General features: G+C 44.2%; 1 protein-coding gene across 1 annotated transcript in view; it reads left to right on the top strand.

Annotated features, from left to right (window-relative positions):
* Nucleotides 1–14,678, top strand: part of CDH17 (cadherin 17) — a 91,956-nt gene that overhangs the window by 43,465 nt on the left and 33,813 nt on the right. Inside the window, exons 10-12 of the mRNA XM_024765432.1 lie at nucleotides 4,428–4,643; nucleotides 8,310–8,386; nucleotides 10,492–10,683. Of these exons, the coding sequence (XP_024621200.1) occupies nucleotides 4,428–4,643; nucleotides 8,310–8,386; nucleotides 10,492–10,683 (485 nt within the window). The remainder of the gene's footprint in view (nucleotides 1–4,427; nucleotides 4,644–8,309; nucleotides 8,387–10,491; nucleotides 10,684–14,678) is intronic.

The raw sequence follows: 14,678 nt of genomic DNA, 5'->3' as shown, positions 1-14,678 counted from the left end.
GGGCCACTCTTCATTGCGGTGCACATGCCTATTGTGTTGGCTTCTCTTGTTGCGGAGCACAGGCTCCAGGCTCACGGGCTTCAGTAGTTGTGGCACGTGGGTTCAGCAGTCGTGGCACACGGGCTCAGTAGCTCCGCGGCACATGGGATCCTCCTGGACCAGGGCCCGAACCTGCGTCTCCCGCATTGGCGGGCGGATTCTTAACCACTGCGCCACCAGGGAAGCCCCTGCAAGGTTTCTCCATAGATTCTTATTTGCCTTCAACAAACTCAGTGACAGGTAAAATCCCATCAAACTTGGTAAATAATTTAAACAAACATTCACACCCAATGTCAGATATCCTGCAATTGACCCTTGATTGTCCCTCTCTAGGAAGCTGATAATAGCTCATGAGGCTGGAAGATGAAGTTCAAATCCTATCTGTTTTTGACCTTTTGTTCTTGACCTGTTTTGTTTCCTTGTACTGTGCCAGGATAGCTTTAGTTTTGTACAGGGACGACTACTATTAGAGCACTGTGATTTCTGGGAGTTTTATGACTTTGCTAGATTTGGGACACCTATTGTCTATTACCCCTTGGTGCTGAGCCCATTGGCTGAGCAGGCTGGCATTGCTTGAAGTGTTTTTGTCTGTTTCGTGTACGTTTCAGGGCTTAAGGGGTTAGCAGGCTCTCATGACTACCATTCCCAGGGCTTGGCTGCCCTTGTAGGCAGATCCTCACCTGCCTCATGGGCATTCTCATCATTTTCTTTTGATCTCTTTACTCTTCTTGCCACACACTTTTCACACAGTGCTGTGTGTCTGTCTTGGTGGACACTGCTCACATGGCCTGCTTGCTCAATGCTCACTTTTTTCCCTTCTTGCTGTCAAGAGTCATATGTAGGCTATCTATTGTCACTGTGTTCTGCTTAGGTCTTCTCTTTTTCATTTATTCCAGTTATTCTTACAACGGGAAGTATTAAACGACAGTTTGAAGGATTTCAGTTAATTTTAAGGAAGAATCTTCTAAAGTGACAGTGGAGTAACAATGAAATGTGTGACAATAGCCAAGAAACACCTATGGCATCACCCTTCTTGAAAATATGGGATGGTCTGTGATGCTGAATGAAGGCAGAAGACCTTTGAAGACCTTTGTAGATGATACCTCAAGTCTCTTTGCACAGGGCCTAACATTTAGTGTATCAGTCATCTATGTTGCATAACAAATTGTCCCAAAATTTAGCAGCTTAAAACAGCAAACATTTATTATCTCACAGTTTCTGGAAGTCAGGAATCTGGATATGGGGTGTATGCCTTTGATTCAGAATCTAGATGTGAGGTGAGTGCCTTTGATTCAGAGAGAGAGAGAAAGAGAAAGGGAGAGAGCTCAAGAAATGGCAAGTAAGATGGAAGTCAGGGGCTTCCCTGGTGGCGCAGTGGTTGAGAGTCCGCCTGCCGATGCAGGGGACACGTGTTTGTGCCCCAGTCCGGGAGGATCCCACATGCTGCGGAGCAGCTGGGCCCGTGAGCCATGGCCGCTGAGCCTGCACGTCCAGAGCCTGTGCTCCGCAACGGGAGAGACCACAACAGTGAGAGGCCCGCGTACCGCAAAAAAAAAAGATGGAAGTCAATCTTCTTATAACTAATCTCGGAAGTAACATCCCATAACTTTTGCTATATTCATTAGAAATGAGTCACTAGGCCCAGTTCGCACTCAAAAGGAGGAGGTTACACCAAGGCATCGATATCAGGGTTGGGGGGATTGCTGGGAGTCACTGTAGAGGCTGCCTGCCTTATTTGGGAGGAGGACAGTACTAGTTTTCTGAAGCTGCTGAGGATGTCCTTGTTGGTAAAACAAATTGTTCAGGGATGCAGCATGCTATTTGCATCTCCAAAAGTGAGAATTTATTTTGTAACAATATTTCACAAAGTCTTGAATTGTGGACTTAATGGACCAGGAATTCTTATAAATCAACACAGATTGAGTCTATTCTCTATATGTAGCCCAAAGGGGTACAAAAAATGTCCCTGCCTTTTGGGGGCTTACTGTCTAGCTCAATAAAATACTCAATTATTCCTTAGTACATTTATATTCTCCTGTTCGGTGTCTTATATTGGCCAGAATCTTGTGGGACTCATGTCCCCAAGTCTCAGCAATAACAACATTAATTCTGAAATCCCACCTGCTACCAAGACCTTTGTGTTCATACAGGAACTTCATCCTCTGGTAAAAGCCCCACCTCCCTAAAGTATTTCTGAGTGTCCCAAGAGTTGCTGTATGTACCTCTGAATCAGTTTGGGCTGCCACTTGTTCCTGGCCTTTGTCACTCAGGGACATGGCACTTCTTTGACTCCTGGCTCATTCATAAGTTCTCTGTTCCCAATGAGTGGTGTCTCCTACTGGAATTTCCCTGTCACTGACGTCAGCAGTCTTCACGGTACCTCTGACAGCTGGAGGTTTCCTCCGTGGTGAGAGAAGGACAGTGTCCTCTGTGTTATGCTCACTTGCTGGGGCGAAAGGTCCAGAGCAGGGCTGCTCAGACACCAAACAATCACAGAAGTTAGCAAGACGCTCTTTCATTCCAACACACAGATGCTTTTCTTACAAGGGCAGATGCATGTTCCAAAGGTGACTCGGTTGTTTGTGAAAGCGGAAATGGCAGCAGCTGCAACACTAGATACGTGTTCTCTTCTGCTACCCACGTTGCCCCGCCTCCCCAGCCCATGAGACACGTCTGCACGTGCCAGCTCCATTATAGACATAACATAGGTACTTCCATTCCTCCCCTCACAAACCCTCCAAATCTCCCTGTAAATCAGTAGATGCAAAGTAACATGGTGAAGGGGATGAAACCGACCTCCGCAAGTGGGGAATATATATTCAAGTTGTAGCCCTCACGTGGGATTCTGGCTGTGTGTAGAGAAACCCACAATTCCCATTTCACAGAGCAAGATGACCCAGCACCTATCAGAACTCAGCCAGACCTGGGTGAAGCACTGAGTCAGAGCCGAACTTCTGGAACTCCCTGGACTGAGACGTCAACAGAAGTAAAACTTAGGACCATAAACTGCAGCAAGGCAGAGACGGTCCCTGCTCTCCGTCCCGTGCCCGTCTTTATCTTTGGGGTGGAGTCAGTCTCTGCCATTTTTCCAGGAAGTTACTTAGAAGTAACCACGGTTGGCTTGTCCTTGTTTAGTTTTACCATTTGCCTTGTGTATTAGTGTCTGAGGGTGGCCGTAACAAATTACCACAGACTTGGTGACTTAAAACCACAGAAATTTATTTGCTAAGAGTTCTGGAGACTAGAAGTCTGAAATCAAGGTGCCAGCTAGGGGAGAATTCTTCCTTGCCTCTTCTGGTTCCTTGTGGCTCCTTGGCTGCTTGTGGCAGCAACGCTGCGGTCTCTGCGCTCTCTTCACATTGCCTCCTCCTCCGTGGGCGTCTCTGTGTCTTCTCTTCCTCTTATAAGAACGCCCACCACTGGATTTAAGGCCCACTCCAAATCCAGGATGAGGGACTTCCCTGGTGGTGTAGTGGTTAAGAATCCGCCTGCCAATGCAGGGGACACAGGTTCGATCCCTGGTCCGGGGAGATCCCACATGTCGTGGAGCCGTTAAGCCGCGTGCCACAACTACTGAGCTTGTGCTCTAGAGCCCGCGAACCACAGCTACTGAGCCCGTGTGCCATAACAATTGAAGCCCGTGTGCCTAGAACCTGTGCTCTGCAACAAGAGAAGCCACCGCAATGAGAAGCCCACACACTGCAACGAAGAGTAGCCCCCTCTTGCCACAACTAGAGAAAGCCCGTGGACAGCAAGAAGACCCAACATAGCCAAAAGTAAATTTAAAAAAAAACCCAAATCCAGGATGATTTCATCTCAAGGACACCTGAACTGTGTCCTCCCAAAATTCATATGGTGAAGTCCTAACTTCCAGCACCTCAAAGGGTGACTATTATTTAGAGATAGGGTCTTTAAAGAGGTAATTAAGTTAAAATGATGTCATTAGTGTGGGTCTTAAGCCAATATGACTGGTGTCCTTCTAAGAAGAAAAAATCTGGACAGATACAAGTACAGGGGAAGACCATGTGAAAACACATGCACCAGACAGCTATCTACAAGCCAAGGAGAAAGGTCTCAGAAGAAATCAACCCTGCTGACACCTTGATCTCAGACCTCTAGTGTCCAGAAACTGTGAGAAAATAAGTTTCTGTTGTTAAAGCCATCCAGTTTGTGGTACTTTGTTATGGTGCCCTTAGCGGACTAAGACACTTCTCCACACACTGCGCTACTGAAAGGGTTAGAAGAACCAACATCGATCTAAGAACTTTAGTCTGCTGCTCAAAGTTACTTCCAGTGCTTTCTAGGGACCTGATTCTTCAGTGAAATCATTTTTTAACAGAGTAAAAAGAGCCTATAATGGATGGGTTTCCTTCTTTTCTTCTCTACAGGGAGCAGTATTGGAACACTTATTGCTCATGACATGGATGAAGAAAACACTATCAACAGTGTTTTAGGATACAGAATTGTGGATCAAACCCCCAAAGTTCCTAGAGATGGACTCTTCCTGGTCCAAGCCTACTCAGGAATGTTCCAGTTAGCCTTGCAGTCCTTGCGGAAGCAAGACACCCCACAGTACAACTTGACAGTAGAGGTGTCTGACAAAGGTTAGTATCACCTTCCCTGTGTCAAGAGTGATAACACTTGTTTTCTTTCTAGTTGTGATTTGCTAGGCTGCTCTGATGCCTGGGTGTATTACAGAAGGATGCTGTTTAAGAGTTCTTGCTTCCTATGTGAAACACAGCACAGAGGCAGCAGGTCCGACATGGTAATGGCCAGAGTGGCGGCTTAGGCAACATTATTACGTTGGTTCCCTGAGAAGAAGATGCCCAAGAGGGGATTAAATATATAAGGATTTTATTAGGGGAATTGCCTATGAGAAAAAATGGGGAGGGATACAGAGAAGGCTGGGAGAGCCATCAGACCTCAATACAAGACGGACGCTGAGTGAAGGAGAGAAGGAAGGACAGTGGTGGGAGTACCATAGACCACTAAGCAGTCAAAGGGAAGCTCAGCAAGGTCATTAGGGGTCCAAAGTTGGCCGTGGAAGGAGTCTGTGATCTCCAAAACAGGCCTACCTTAGCCTGCCGGCCTTGCTCTGTCACTGGCTTGGGGCAGCCAATGGGAAGCAAGGCCTTGGTGCAAATGTGGTGACGGGTTTCAGAGCAAGGCGGCATGTTGTCAATTAAGATCCCTGGTGTTAGGGGTTGGCGAGGCACGTCGTCATGGCCACCATGGTCACAAACAGGAAAATTAGTTGTATTTCCCAAGTCTCCCTTTCAGACTCAAAGGATTCTACTGTATGACAGTGAAGGAAAAATGTATCGTTTGGGAGGTTTTGTCTTCTTATATTAGCTTCTAGGCGGCCATTTGACGATATCTGGAGACATTCTTCCTTAACGCCTTATACAATTTCAAAACAAGTGGTTTTTAATCTTTGTTAAGTCATGAGACCCTTTGAGGATCTGATGGAAACTATGAATTCCTCAACAAATGCACACATTATCAACAAACTGCACAGACACACAAACTTACATGAACTCAGGGATAGGCTTATTTTAAGATCATTAATACTCCTAGGCTAAGAATCGTTCTTTAACTGGCACTGAATCTTAGATTACCAAATAGTTCAGTAATTGTTATGCTACGAGAGAGAGATTATACAGGTGTGCTGAAGTAAAGAGCACCATTTCATACTGTGCTTCACATTTTTTTTTTCATTACACAGTTGCTGAGATACTGAAGAGAGCTGGGGTTTAGCGGGCCCTCGAAGCAGAATGGTTGAGACATAGTGATTAGGCAAATATTGAGGGCCTAACATACTGTCTAGCATTATGTTAAGAGGTACAACAGAAGTGGGTATAATAAATCATCCCTGCCCATGATGAGCTGACAATCTCACACCATTGGCCAGCCATTCTTTCAGCAGTTATTGAGCAGTTACCGTGATTGAGGCACCATTCAAGGTACTGGGGATACACAAATGAATAAGACCCCGTGTCTGTCCTCAAGGAGCATTTGTGGTAGAGGAGATGGACATGTGAATAAATAAATTGTAAGAAATATATACAAGGTAGCCCATGAAGGCAATGAGGGACTCAGTAGAGTGGTAGAGAGCTGATAAAGCTTTCTGGAAGAGGTGTCATTGCTCTGAACTTTGATGGATGAATATGACAAGTTACAAAATAGTGTGAAGGCTTACAGAGGAGAAGAAAGCCCATGTGAAAATGCATGGGGACCTGAAGCAGTTTGAGGCTGCAAGAGCATCAGATTACAAATTGTCTGTGTACCTGAGTACATCTATAGACTATACGGACCATATTATACAGTATATTTATATATAACTACATATGTGTATTGATGGAGTTAAACATCCAGTTGCGTACTGTAGAAAATTAGACTGGTAGGCGGTAATTAACATAGTTTTACCTAAAATCAGGGAAGGTCTGTTAGCCAGGAGGTCCACTGCTGGCCCAAATAAGGTCTGTGCAGAGCAGGGAGCCAGTGAGTTCAGGCCCTGGGACCTCCTGAAATCTTCAGCCGTTCTTGCTGTCTACAAATGATCTGGGGACTGGACCCAACTTGAGTTAACATCCACTTATTTGTAATACCGTTATTATTAGATTACATGCCTGGCTTTGTGTCCAGTGCGCCGAGCACAAGCTTTAGAGCTAGGCTGTGTGACTGTATTTGTCAGGATCCCAGCAGGAAACAGACAGCCCCCTCAAAAGAAGTAACCAAAAAGTGTTTAGAGAGGGGATTATTTGTAAAGGCTGGGGGTAGGGGTTATGGGAAACCAACAGGGGGTGTGAAGCACAATGGCAGCCTTTCTTACCTGAAGGTGAGAAGGGATGAGGGAAGGTAACATCCCCTGAAGGAACAAAGCCTGTTCCTGTGACTATAGAAGAGGCTGCTGGCAGTGGGGAACTAGACCCTGACCCTGTTCCTCCTGCCCTTCCTTAGATCTCCTGCCAGTGCTACCACTGGTGGAACCCAACTTCTACCCAGAGGGCCAGGATGCCCACTGATGCAGTTCCCAAGGTCAGCCTCTGGGGCACAAAGCAGGGTGAAGGGAGGAGAGTGGACAGAGAGGGAAAAGGAACGCATGGATTTGAATTCTGGCTTGAACACTAGTTAGTTGTATGACCTTGGTCAGGTCACCAACTTCTCTGTCCTTTGGCTTCCTCATTTGTGAACTCAAATGATGTGTGTGAACTCATCATGTGTGTGAACTCATTTGAGTGTGAACTCAAACTCAAATGAGAATGATAATTGTACCTACATCACAGAGTTAGAATGAAGATGAAATGAGTCATGCAAGCAAAGCACTTAATATGGTGCCTGGTACATAGAGAGTGCTAACAATGTTAGTTAGGACGAGAACCTTGGCTCTGTTGCAATCTACATTTTTTAGATAATCTGACTACTGCACAGAGATTTTGAGTGACATTTCCAAGCTCTCACATGTCTGATAAGTAGCAGAGACAGAATTTGAACAGTGGGGCTCCAAAGCCCAGAGTCTTAGCCCTTGTATAATACACTACTTCATAGCTAGAACAATGGAAACCCCAACAAAAAACCTATCATGTTGGTTCTCACTGTGGATATTTCCCTGGGGATCCCATCCCCACCTGTACTCCATGCTCATCTTGGACCTAGGTTGAACCTGCTGTCTCTGACTAGGTCTCTGAATTGTCAAACCCAACCCTCAAAGCCTATGCCATCTCCCAGAGTTCTATGAGCTACCTCTGCCTCTGTAGGCTGGACAGCAAGGCCTTTTGAAGGGGGCTAATTGTACCTTTCCTCCCTCACTTGGGCCTTCCCTTTGGGCGGGGGGCAGAAGGGATATAGGACGGTAAGTGCTGGAAGTGTTCAGAGTAGGAAAGACAACCCTCTGGGATGCTCAAAGAACTCTTTCTAGAAGGTTAGTTTTGTACTGGGCTTTGAAGGCTACATAAGTTTCACTAGCCAGAAAAGAGAGGCTGCTTCACAGAAAAGAAGCCATCTTGCTTGGGGACAAGCCTTACTGAGGAGGGGGCAGGTAGAGGGAGTGGGAAGCCCAGGGGAGCCTCTCGTGGGGTTTTCTTCAGCCCTTGGTGACCTGCTCATGGGTGCAGGTGGGGAGCAGAGAATCCTCTCACCACACAAATTGCATGTCAATAGTAAAATTGTGGCTATGGTCGTCACTTTACTTGCCAACTGTTTTTCTTGCAGATTTCTGATTTTCATGCATGATTTTCAGTGAAAATTTCTGATGTGACTTTGATTTTCAGATTTCAAGACCCTCTGCTTTGTGCAGGTCGACATTATTGATATCAATGATCAGATCCCCATCTTTGAAAAATCAGATGTGAGTAGTTATCACCTTGCTTTTTCTTTACTTTGTTCATATTTACCTGACCCCTACTTCTGGAATAAAGACACAAACAGTAGTTCGGGAAAATGCCAGACTTAATATCTTAATCAATGCACTGGTACCAAACTCAAACACCGTCTTCAGTGGAACTCTTCAGGGAACAGTAACGTTCACGGTTATAGTATCTGGAAGCATCTGGTTTTTTTATTAAAAACTTTTGCCAACAGCTCTTTTATTTCAAGGACTGATTGGAAGCTACAACCAGTGTATAGCAGGACAATAAATAGATTACTGCTAGGTCTCAAACAAGCATGTGTAGTCAGAGTTTAAAATTTTGAATACTGCCAATTTAAACTCATTTTGTATTTATTGGAAAAGTGAAAAGGAGAAGAAAAAAACGAATCTCTGGTTTATGCCAAAAAATGTGCCCAAGACATCTGCAAGAATTAGAATTGGGAAAAAAGAGCAGGAGAAAAAGGATCAGTTGAGTATATCAAGAAGAATTCAAGTTAACTTATTATTAATGTGGGGATAGTTTGATCGATGCTTCCCTTAAAATGGATGCCTCTATTTATTTATTCTGGAGAAGAGAGAAGCCTTTTTGGGTAGATTGTTATGTTTGAAGTCAGTTTATGAGGCGGCCCAGAGCCTTGTGACGATGTTCATAAATCACAATAGGGATAAGACAGTGGCAAAGAACGGGAATTGATTTATGGGAGGGTTTGAGGAGGTAAAAAGTGTGACAATATAACTTGTATAGTAGGCACTGAGGTTAAGCAAGTGTGAGAGTAAGAGCCTGTTTCTACTCTGCCTCCATCCTCTTGGGCGTTTGATCCTTTCTGTGTGTTGTAGTTTCCTTGCATTACATCTAGACAGTGTTTTTAGATTGAGGGTAAGAGTCCTGCTTTGGGAATCTCAGAGCTTGGAAAGGCAAACTGGGCCTTAGAAAGGTGAGTCCACTTCTTTCCTTGCTGTGGTCCTTTCCTGGACCCTGCCTGTTACCATCTTCGTGATCATCATGCCAAGAGACATGATCTGGGGGATTTTCAGCGGAGGAGTGGAAGATGGTCTAGGTCAGTGTTAATTAAGAGCACCTGCTTTGGAGTTGGACAGACACTGGTTTGAATCCCAATTCTGTGACCAGCGAGCTGTGTGGTCTTGGGTGGGTTTTACCTCTCCAGTCTTTTGCTCCTCTGTCAAATGGAGATGATAATATAGCTACTCAGTAGGGTGCTTTTTTTGTGGGGGGGGCTCTCACTGCTGTGGCTTCTCCCGTTGTGGAGCACAGGCTCCGGACGCGCAGGCTCAGCGGCCATGGCCCACGGGCCCAGCTGCTCCGTGGCATGCGGGATCTTCCCGGACCGGGGCACGAACCCGCGTCCCCTGCATCAGCAGGCGGACTCTCAACCACTGTGCCATCAGGGAAGCCCGGGTGCTTTGTTTTGTTGCTTATCTTTATTGACCACTTATTATGTGCCAGGCATTCAGGGGTTTTATATGCATCGTCTCTGTAAATCACCACAGCACACATGAAGTAGGTCCTGTTATTATTATTGTTATCATCATTATCATCTCCAAGGACAGATGATGAACCTGAGACTTTAAAAAATTAGATAACTTATTTCAGTTCACCCAGGTCATAAGTGACAAGCCTAGGATTCATACCCAGGCCATTTAACTCTGAAGTTCAGGCTCTTAACCACTATTCCCTGATTGATTTAAGAATTAATTAAAATAATGTAAAGTGCCTGCCACATTGTAGGTACGCAATACATAGTAGCTATCTATTTGTCTCAACTATAATGGTAATTACGGTTATTAACATATTGGATGTGAGTGGAGGGATATGTTTTAGAATCCTATCAGTAGATCTCTGAGACGTTGTGTTTCCTGGTACAATGGATATCAGTCTACAAGTATGACTGATGTCAAAATCAACTGTAACCCACTCATTAATAGAAAAAAACATGCTTGGTAAGTATTGATGCAAACTGTGACTTGTGTCCATTCTGAAACCAAGGAGACAAGTTTGCCCTTTGACAATTGTACTCGATGGCAACGGACATTCTCATTGTTTCCTTCCCCTGTTTCCTTCTTAGTATGGAAACCTAACTCTCCCTGAAGATACAGCCATTGGAACTGTCATCTTAACCATCCAGGCCACCGATGCTGATGAACCATATACGGGAAGTTCTAAAATCCTGTACCGAATTACACAAGGAGACAGTGAGGGACATTTGGAGATTGAAACAGATCCCGAAACCAATACTGGATATGTCAAGGTTAAAAAGGTAAATAGCACATTGAATGGAATTTGTCTTTTTCAAAGGTTAATTTACTTAGGACCATTCAAGGACCTATAAGCAGAGGTGACATATTAGCAGTGACCTCTCAGGTGTGTGATGGACTCCTGGAACACTCTCAGTCATTCCTGTCCTCCCAAAAGACAGAAGGCAGGATTCTTGTTCTGGGTCTGTCACTAACTGACCAAGTAGCCTTTGCAGAGTGAGGTAGGATTGACAAATAAAATATATAAACTACAAGATAGAGAATTTTTCAGTATAAGTATGTCCCATGAAATACTTGGGACATACTTATACTAAAAAATTGCTTGTTGTTTACCTGCAATTCCAATATAACCAGTTGTTCTATATTTTTATTTGCTAAATCTTGGGCAAGGTGGTGCTCCAGGCTTTATTTCTCTCTTTGCAAGTGTGGGGTATTAGACTAGATGAACCCTGTGAGCCCTTTAGGCTGCTAGACTCTTTATTCTAATGGGCCAGCCATTGACTCCTCTTTAATAATGACTGGAAATTGGTAGGTCTCCTTTAATAGACAAGTTTTAATAAACAAGTTTATTCTTTCATGGCTTCTTCCCTGCCTACCCCTTACTTTCATCTTTTGTGGTATTGCTACGTCCACTGGCTCTTGCTTCGTCTCTCCCTTTGTAAGGACTGGGTAGTCTAGAGCCAAAATCTTGATTACCATGATACTTGCTTTTTAATAGAGGGTCTTCCCATCCTTCCCTCAGTCTAATCCCATCCCCTACTGTGTACAGCTGAAGTTTGACCCTTTCCTCCATGGCTGCCTCATTTATGCTTTAGAGCATGTAAACCGTTTACCAGATGACTCAATAGGAAGCAGCGCTTGTCATCCAATGTAGTTAGAATTAAAAGGGGTCAGAGTTACAGCAATCGAGACTTTGCAGACATGGTTGAATGCTGAAGGTTTGTAGGGCAGTGTGTTGGAGGCTGCAAAAGAAAGCTCTGGAGGAAAGTTTTGACCCAGAATAAAGGAAAGCTAAAGTAGAGGCTAAAAATGAAGACAGAATAATTTCACAGAAAATAGATAGAAGCACAGGGAGAAAAGTGCTAATGCTGACGGAAGCCCTGGGGCAGAATCTCAGAATTCTGATACCATTATGACTATATAACCTACTTCTGACAAAGGGCCTCACTGAGTTTTAGCTGCGAGGTTTTTGTGTGGACCTACTCAAGACATTAGTATTTTGTGTGAGTCTGACATTTGGAAAAGGTGCCATAACATCTTCCCCCTCTATTCATGGCTGCCTACATGGAGACAAAGAACCCAGAAGGAAAGGCTAATTTTCAGAGTTTGCAGTGGGTGGTCCAGGCAACATACGTGATCTTTTTGCAGGAGGTAGGGGCAGATAGCTTCTATTCTCCCACAGGCCCAGAGCTCTCTAGGCATCTAAGAGAAGATAAAGCCCTGTCTATCTCAGTATGAATGAGTCCCACATGTCAGTAATTTTTCATGATGGCTTGTTGTGAATCAAGTTAATTGGACCATTTGTGGCTAAAGGGCACCTATAGGGAAAAATTGGTAACCTTGATGATTAGCGGTAGGTAAGGGCTGTAAGTATCCTCCCACATGCTCTTGACACGAGGAGGTATGTTACAGTAGAGCAGGCCTCTGGCCAAAATCTTTGTCACATCCTTATTTTGTTTGTGGTTATATTCCAAGTGTCCAGAATATCACCTGGCACATAGTGGAGGTTCAATAAACATTAGTTGCGTTGAATAAATAATTGAATTCTGTGCCATGTACAATTAATGACAAGCTGGGACAAAAACCAACGTCCAACTTGTGCTTTAGGCTTGTGACGTCACAGCTCTCTGTCCCTCAGGCACTGTGGGCACAGTGCTCTAGTGACAGGATTCATCTGACCGTCCACAGAAAAGGTGTTGATACACACAACAGAACTGGCGTCCTGGAACTATGAAGGCTATAAGCTGCTGGACTAGCCAGATGCCACACTCTTGTTCATTTAATGACCAAGAGATATACTATATTGTTAACCAAACTGCATGTCTTGAATACCACTAATATCACAAAACCTCTCTGTAGGATCACTTTGCTAATTAACAAACCTTCTAGGGCAGCTTGAGATAGTGTGAGCTCAAAGCCTGTAGTAGCTGCCTCTGGAGTGTGGATCTCTGATTAGGATCTGTCAAATGCTAAGTGACAGCCAGCCCAGAGGTGTGGATTCTTGATGAGGATACACTAGATGTTAGCCAACTGCCCCAAGGATGTGTGTACTCACACTGACAGATGTATGTATTCATACAGTTTTCAGTATTTTAAATAAATTAGACTCTATTATGTGGTTTTTCGCATGTAGCTTAGCCTTACTTCTAATTCCCTCCCCATTAAGCCATCCTTTGCTTCTGAACCATTGTGATGATCATTTTTTAAAAATTTAAAATCCCAATGTAGACTACTTTTTTTTTTTTTTTTTGCGGTACGCGGGCCTCTCACTGTTGTGGCCTCTCCCGTTGTGGAGCACAGGCTCCGGATGCGCAGGCTCAGCGGCCATGGCTAACGGGCCTAGCCGCACCGCAGCATGTGGGATCTTCCCAGACTGGGACACGAACCCGTGTTCCCTGCATCAGCAGGCGGACTCTCAACCACTGTGCCACCAGGGAAGCCCCAGACTACATTTTTTTTTTTTTTAACATCTTTATTGGAGTATAATTGCTTTACAATGGTGTGTTAGTTTCTGCTTTACAACAAAATAAATCAGTTATATATATATACATATGTTCCCATATCTCTTCCCTCTTGCGTCTCCCTCCCTCCCACCCTCCTTATCCCACCCCTCCAGGTGATCACAAAGCACCGAGCTGATCTCCCTGTGCTATGCAGCTGCTTCCCACTAGCTATCTACCTTACATTTGGTAGTGTATATATGTCCATGCCTCTCTCTCGCTTTGTCACAGCTTACCCTTCCCCTTCCCCCTATCCCCAAGTCCATTCTCTAGTAGGTCTAGAGTCCTTATTCCTCTCTTACCCCTAGGCTCTTCATGACATTTTTTTCCCTTAAATTCCATATATATGTGTTAGCATACGGTATTTGTCTCTCTCCTTCTGACTTACTTCACTCTGTATGACAGACTCTAGGTCTATCCACCTCATTACAAATAGTTCAATTTCGTTTCTTTTTATGGCTGAGTAATATTCCATTGTATTTCCTAATATTTTCTTCTTTTTTTTAAACATCTTTATTAGAGTATAATTGCTTTACATTGTTGTGTTATTTGCTTCTGTATAACAAAGTGAAACAGCTCTACATATACATATATCCCCATATCCCCTCCCTCCTGCGTCTCCCTCCCACCCGCGCTATCCCACCCCCTAGGTGGTCCCAAGGCACCAAGCTGATCTCCCTGTGCTATGCAGCTGCTTCCCACTAGCTATCTATTTTACATTTGGTAGTGTATATATGTCCATGCCACTCTCTCACTTTGTCCCAGCTTACCCTTCCACTCCCCATGTCCTCAAGTCCATACTCTACTTCTGTGTCTTTATTCCTGTCCTGCCCCTAGGTTCTTCAGAACTATTGGGTTTTTTCTTTTAGATTCCATATATATGTGTTAGCATATGGTATTTGTTTTTCTCTTTCTGACTTACTTCACTCTGTATGACAGACTCTAGGTCCATCCACCTCACTACAAATAACTCAATTTCATTTATTTTTATGGCTGAGTAATATTCCATTGTATATATGTGCCACATCTTCTTTATCCATTCATCTGTTGATGGATTTAGGTTGCTCCCATGTCTTGGCTATTGTAAATAGAGCTGCAATGAACATTGTGGCATATGACTCTTTTTGAATGATGGTTTTCTCAGGGTATATGCCCAGTAGTGGGATTGCTGGGTCATATGGTAGTTCTATTTTTAGTTTTTTAAGAAACCTCTATACTGTTCTCCGTAGTGGCTATATCAATTTACATTCCCACCAACAGTGCAAGAGGGTTCTCTT

This window comes from Neophocaena asiaeorientalis, unplaced genomic scaffold (genome assembly GCF_003031525.2).
Source record: "Neophocaena asiaeorientalis asiaeorientalis breed wild unplaced genomic scaffold, Neophocaena_asiaeorientalis_V1.1 scaffold353, whole genome shotgun sequence".
NCBI classification, from domain to species: domain Eukaryota; kingdom Metazoa; phylum Chordata; class Mammalia; order Artiodactyla; family Phocoenidae; genus Neophocaena; species Neophocaena asiaeorientalis.
The sequence above is the reverse complement of the archived record's forward strand: the minus strand, read 5'-3'. Positions and strand labels throughout refer to the sequence as shown.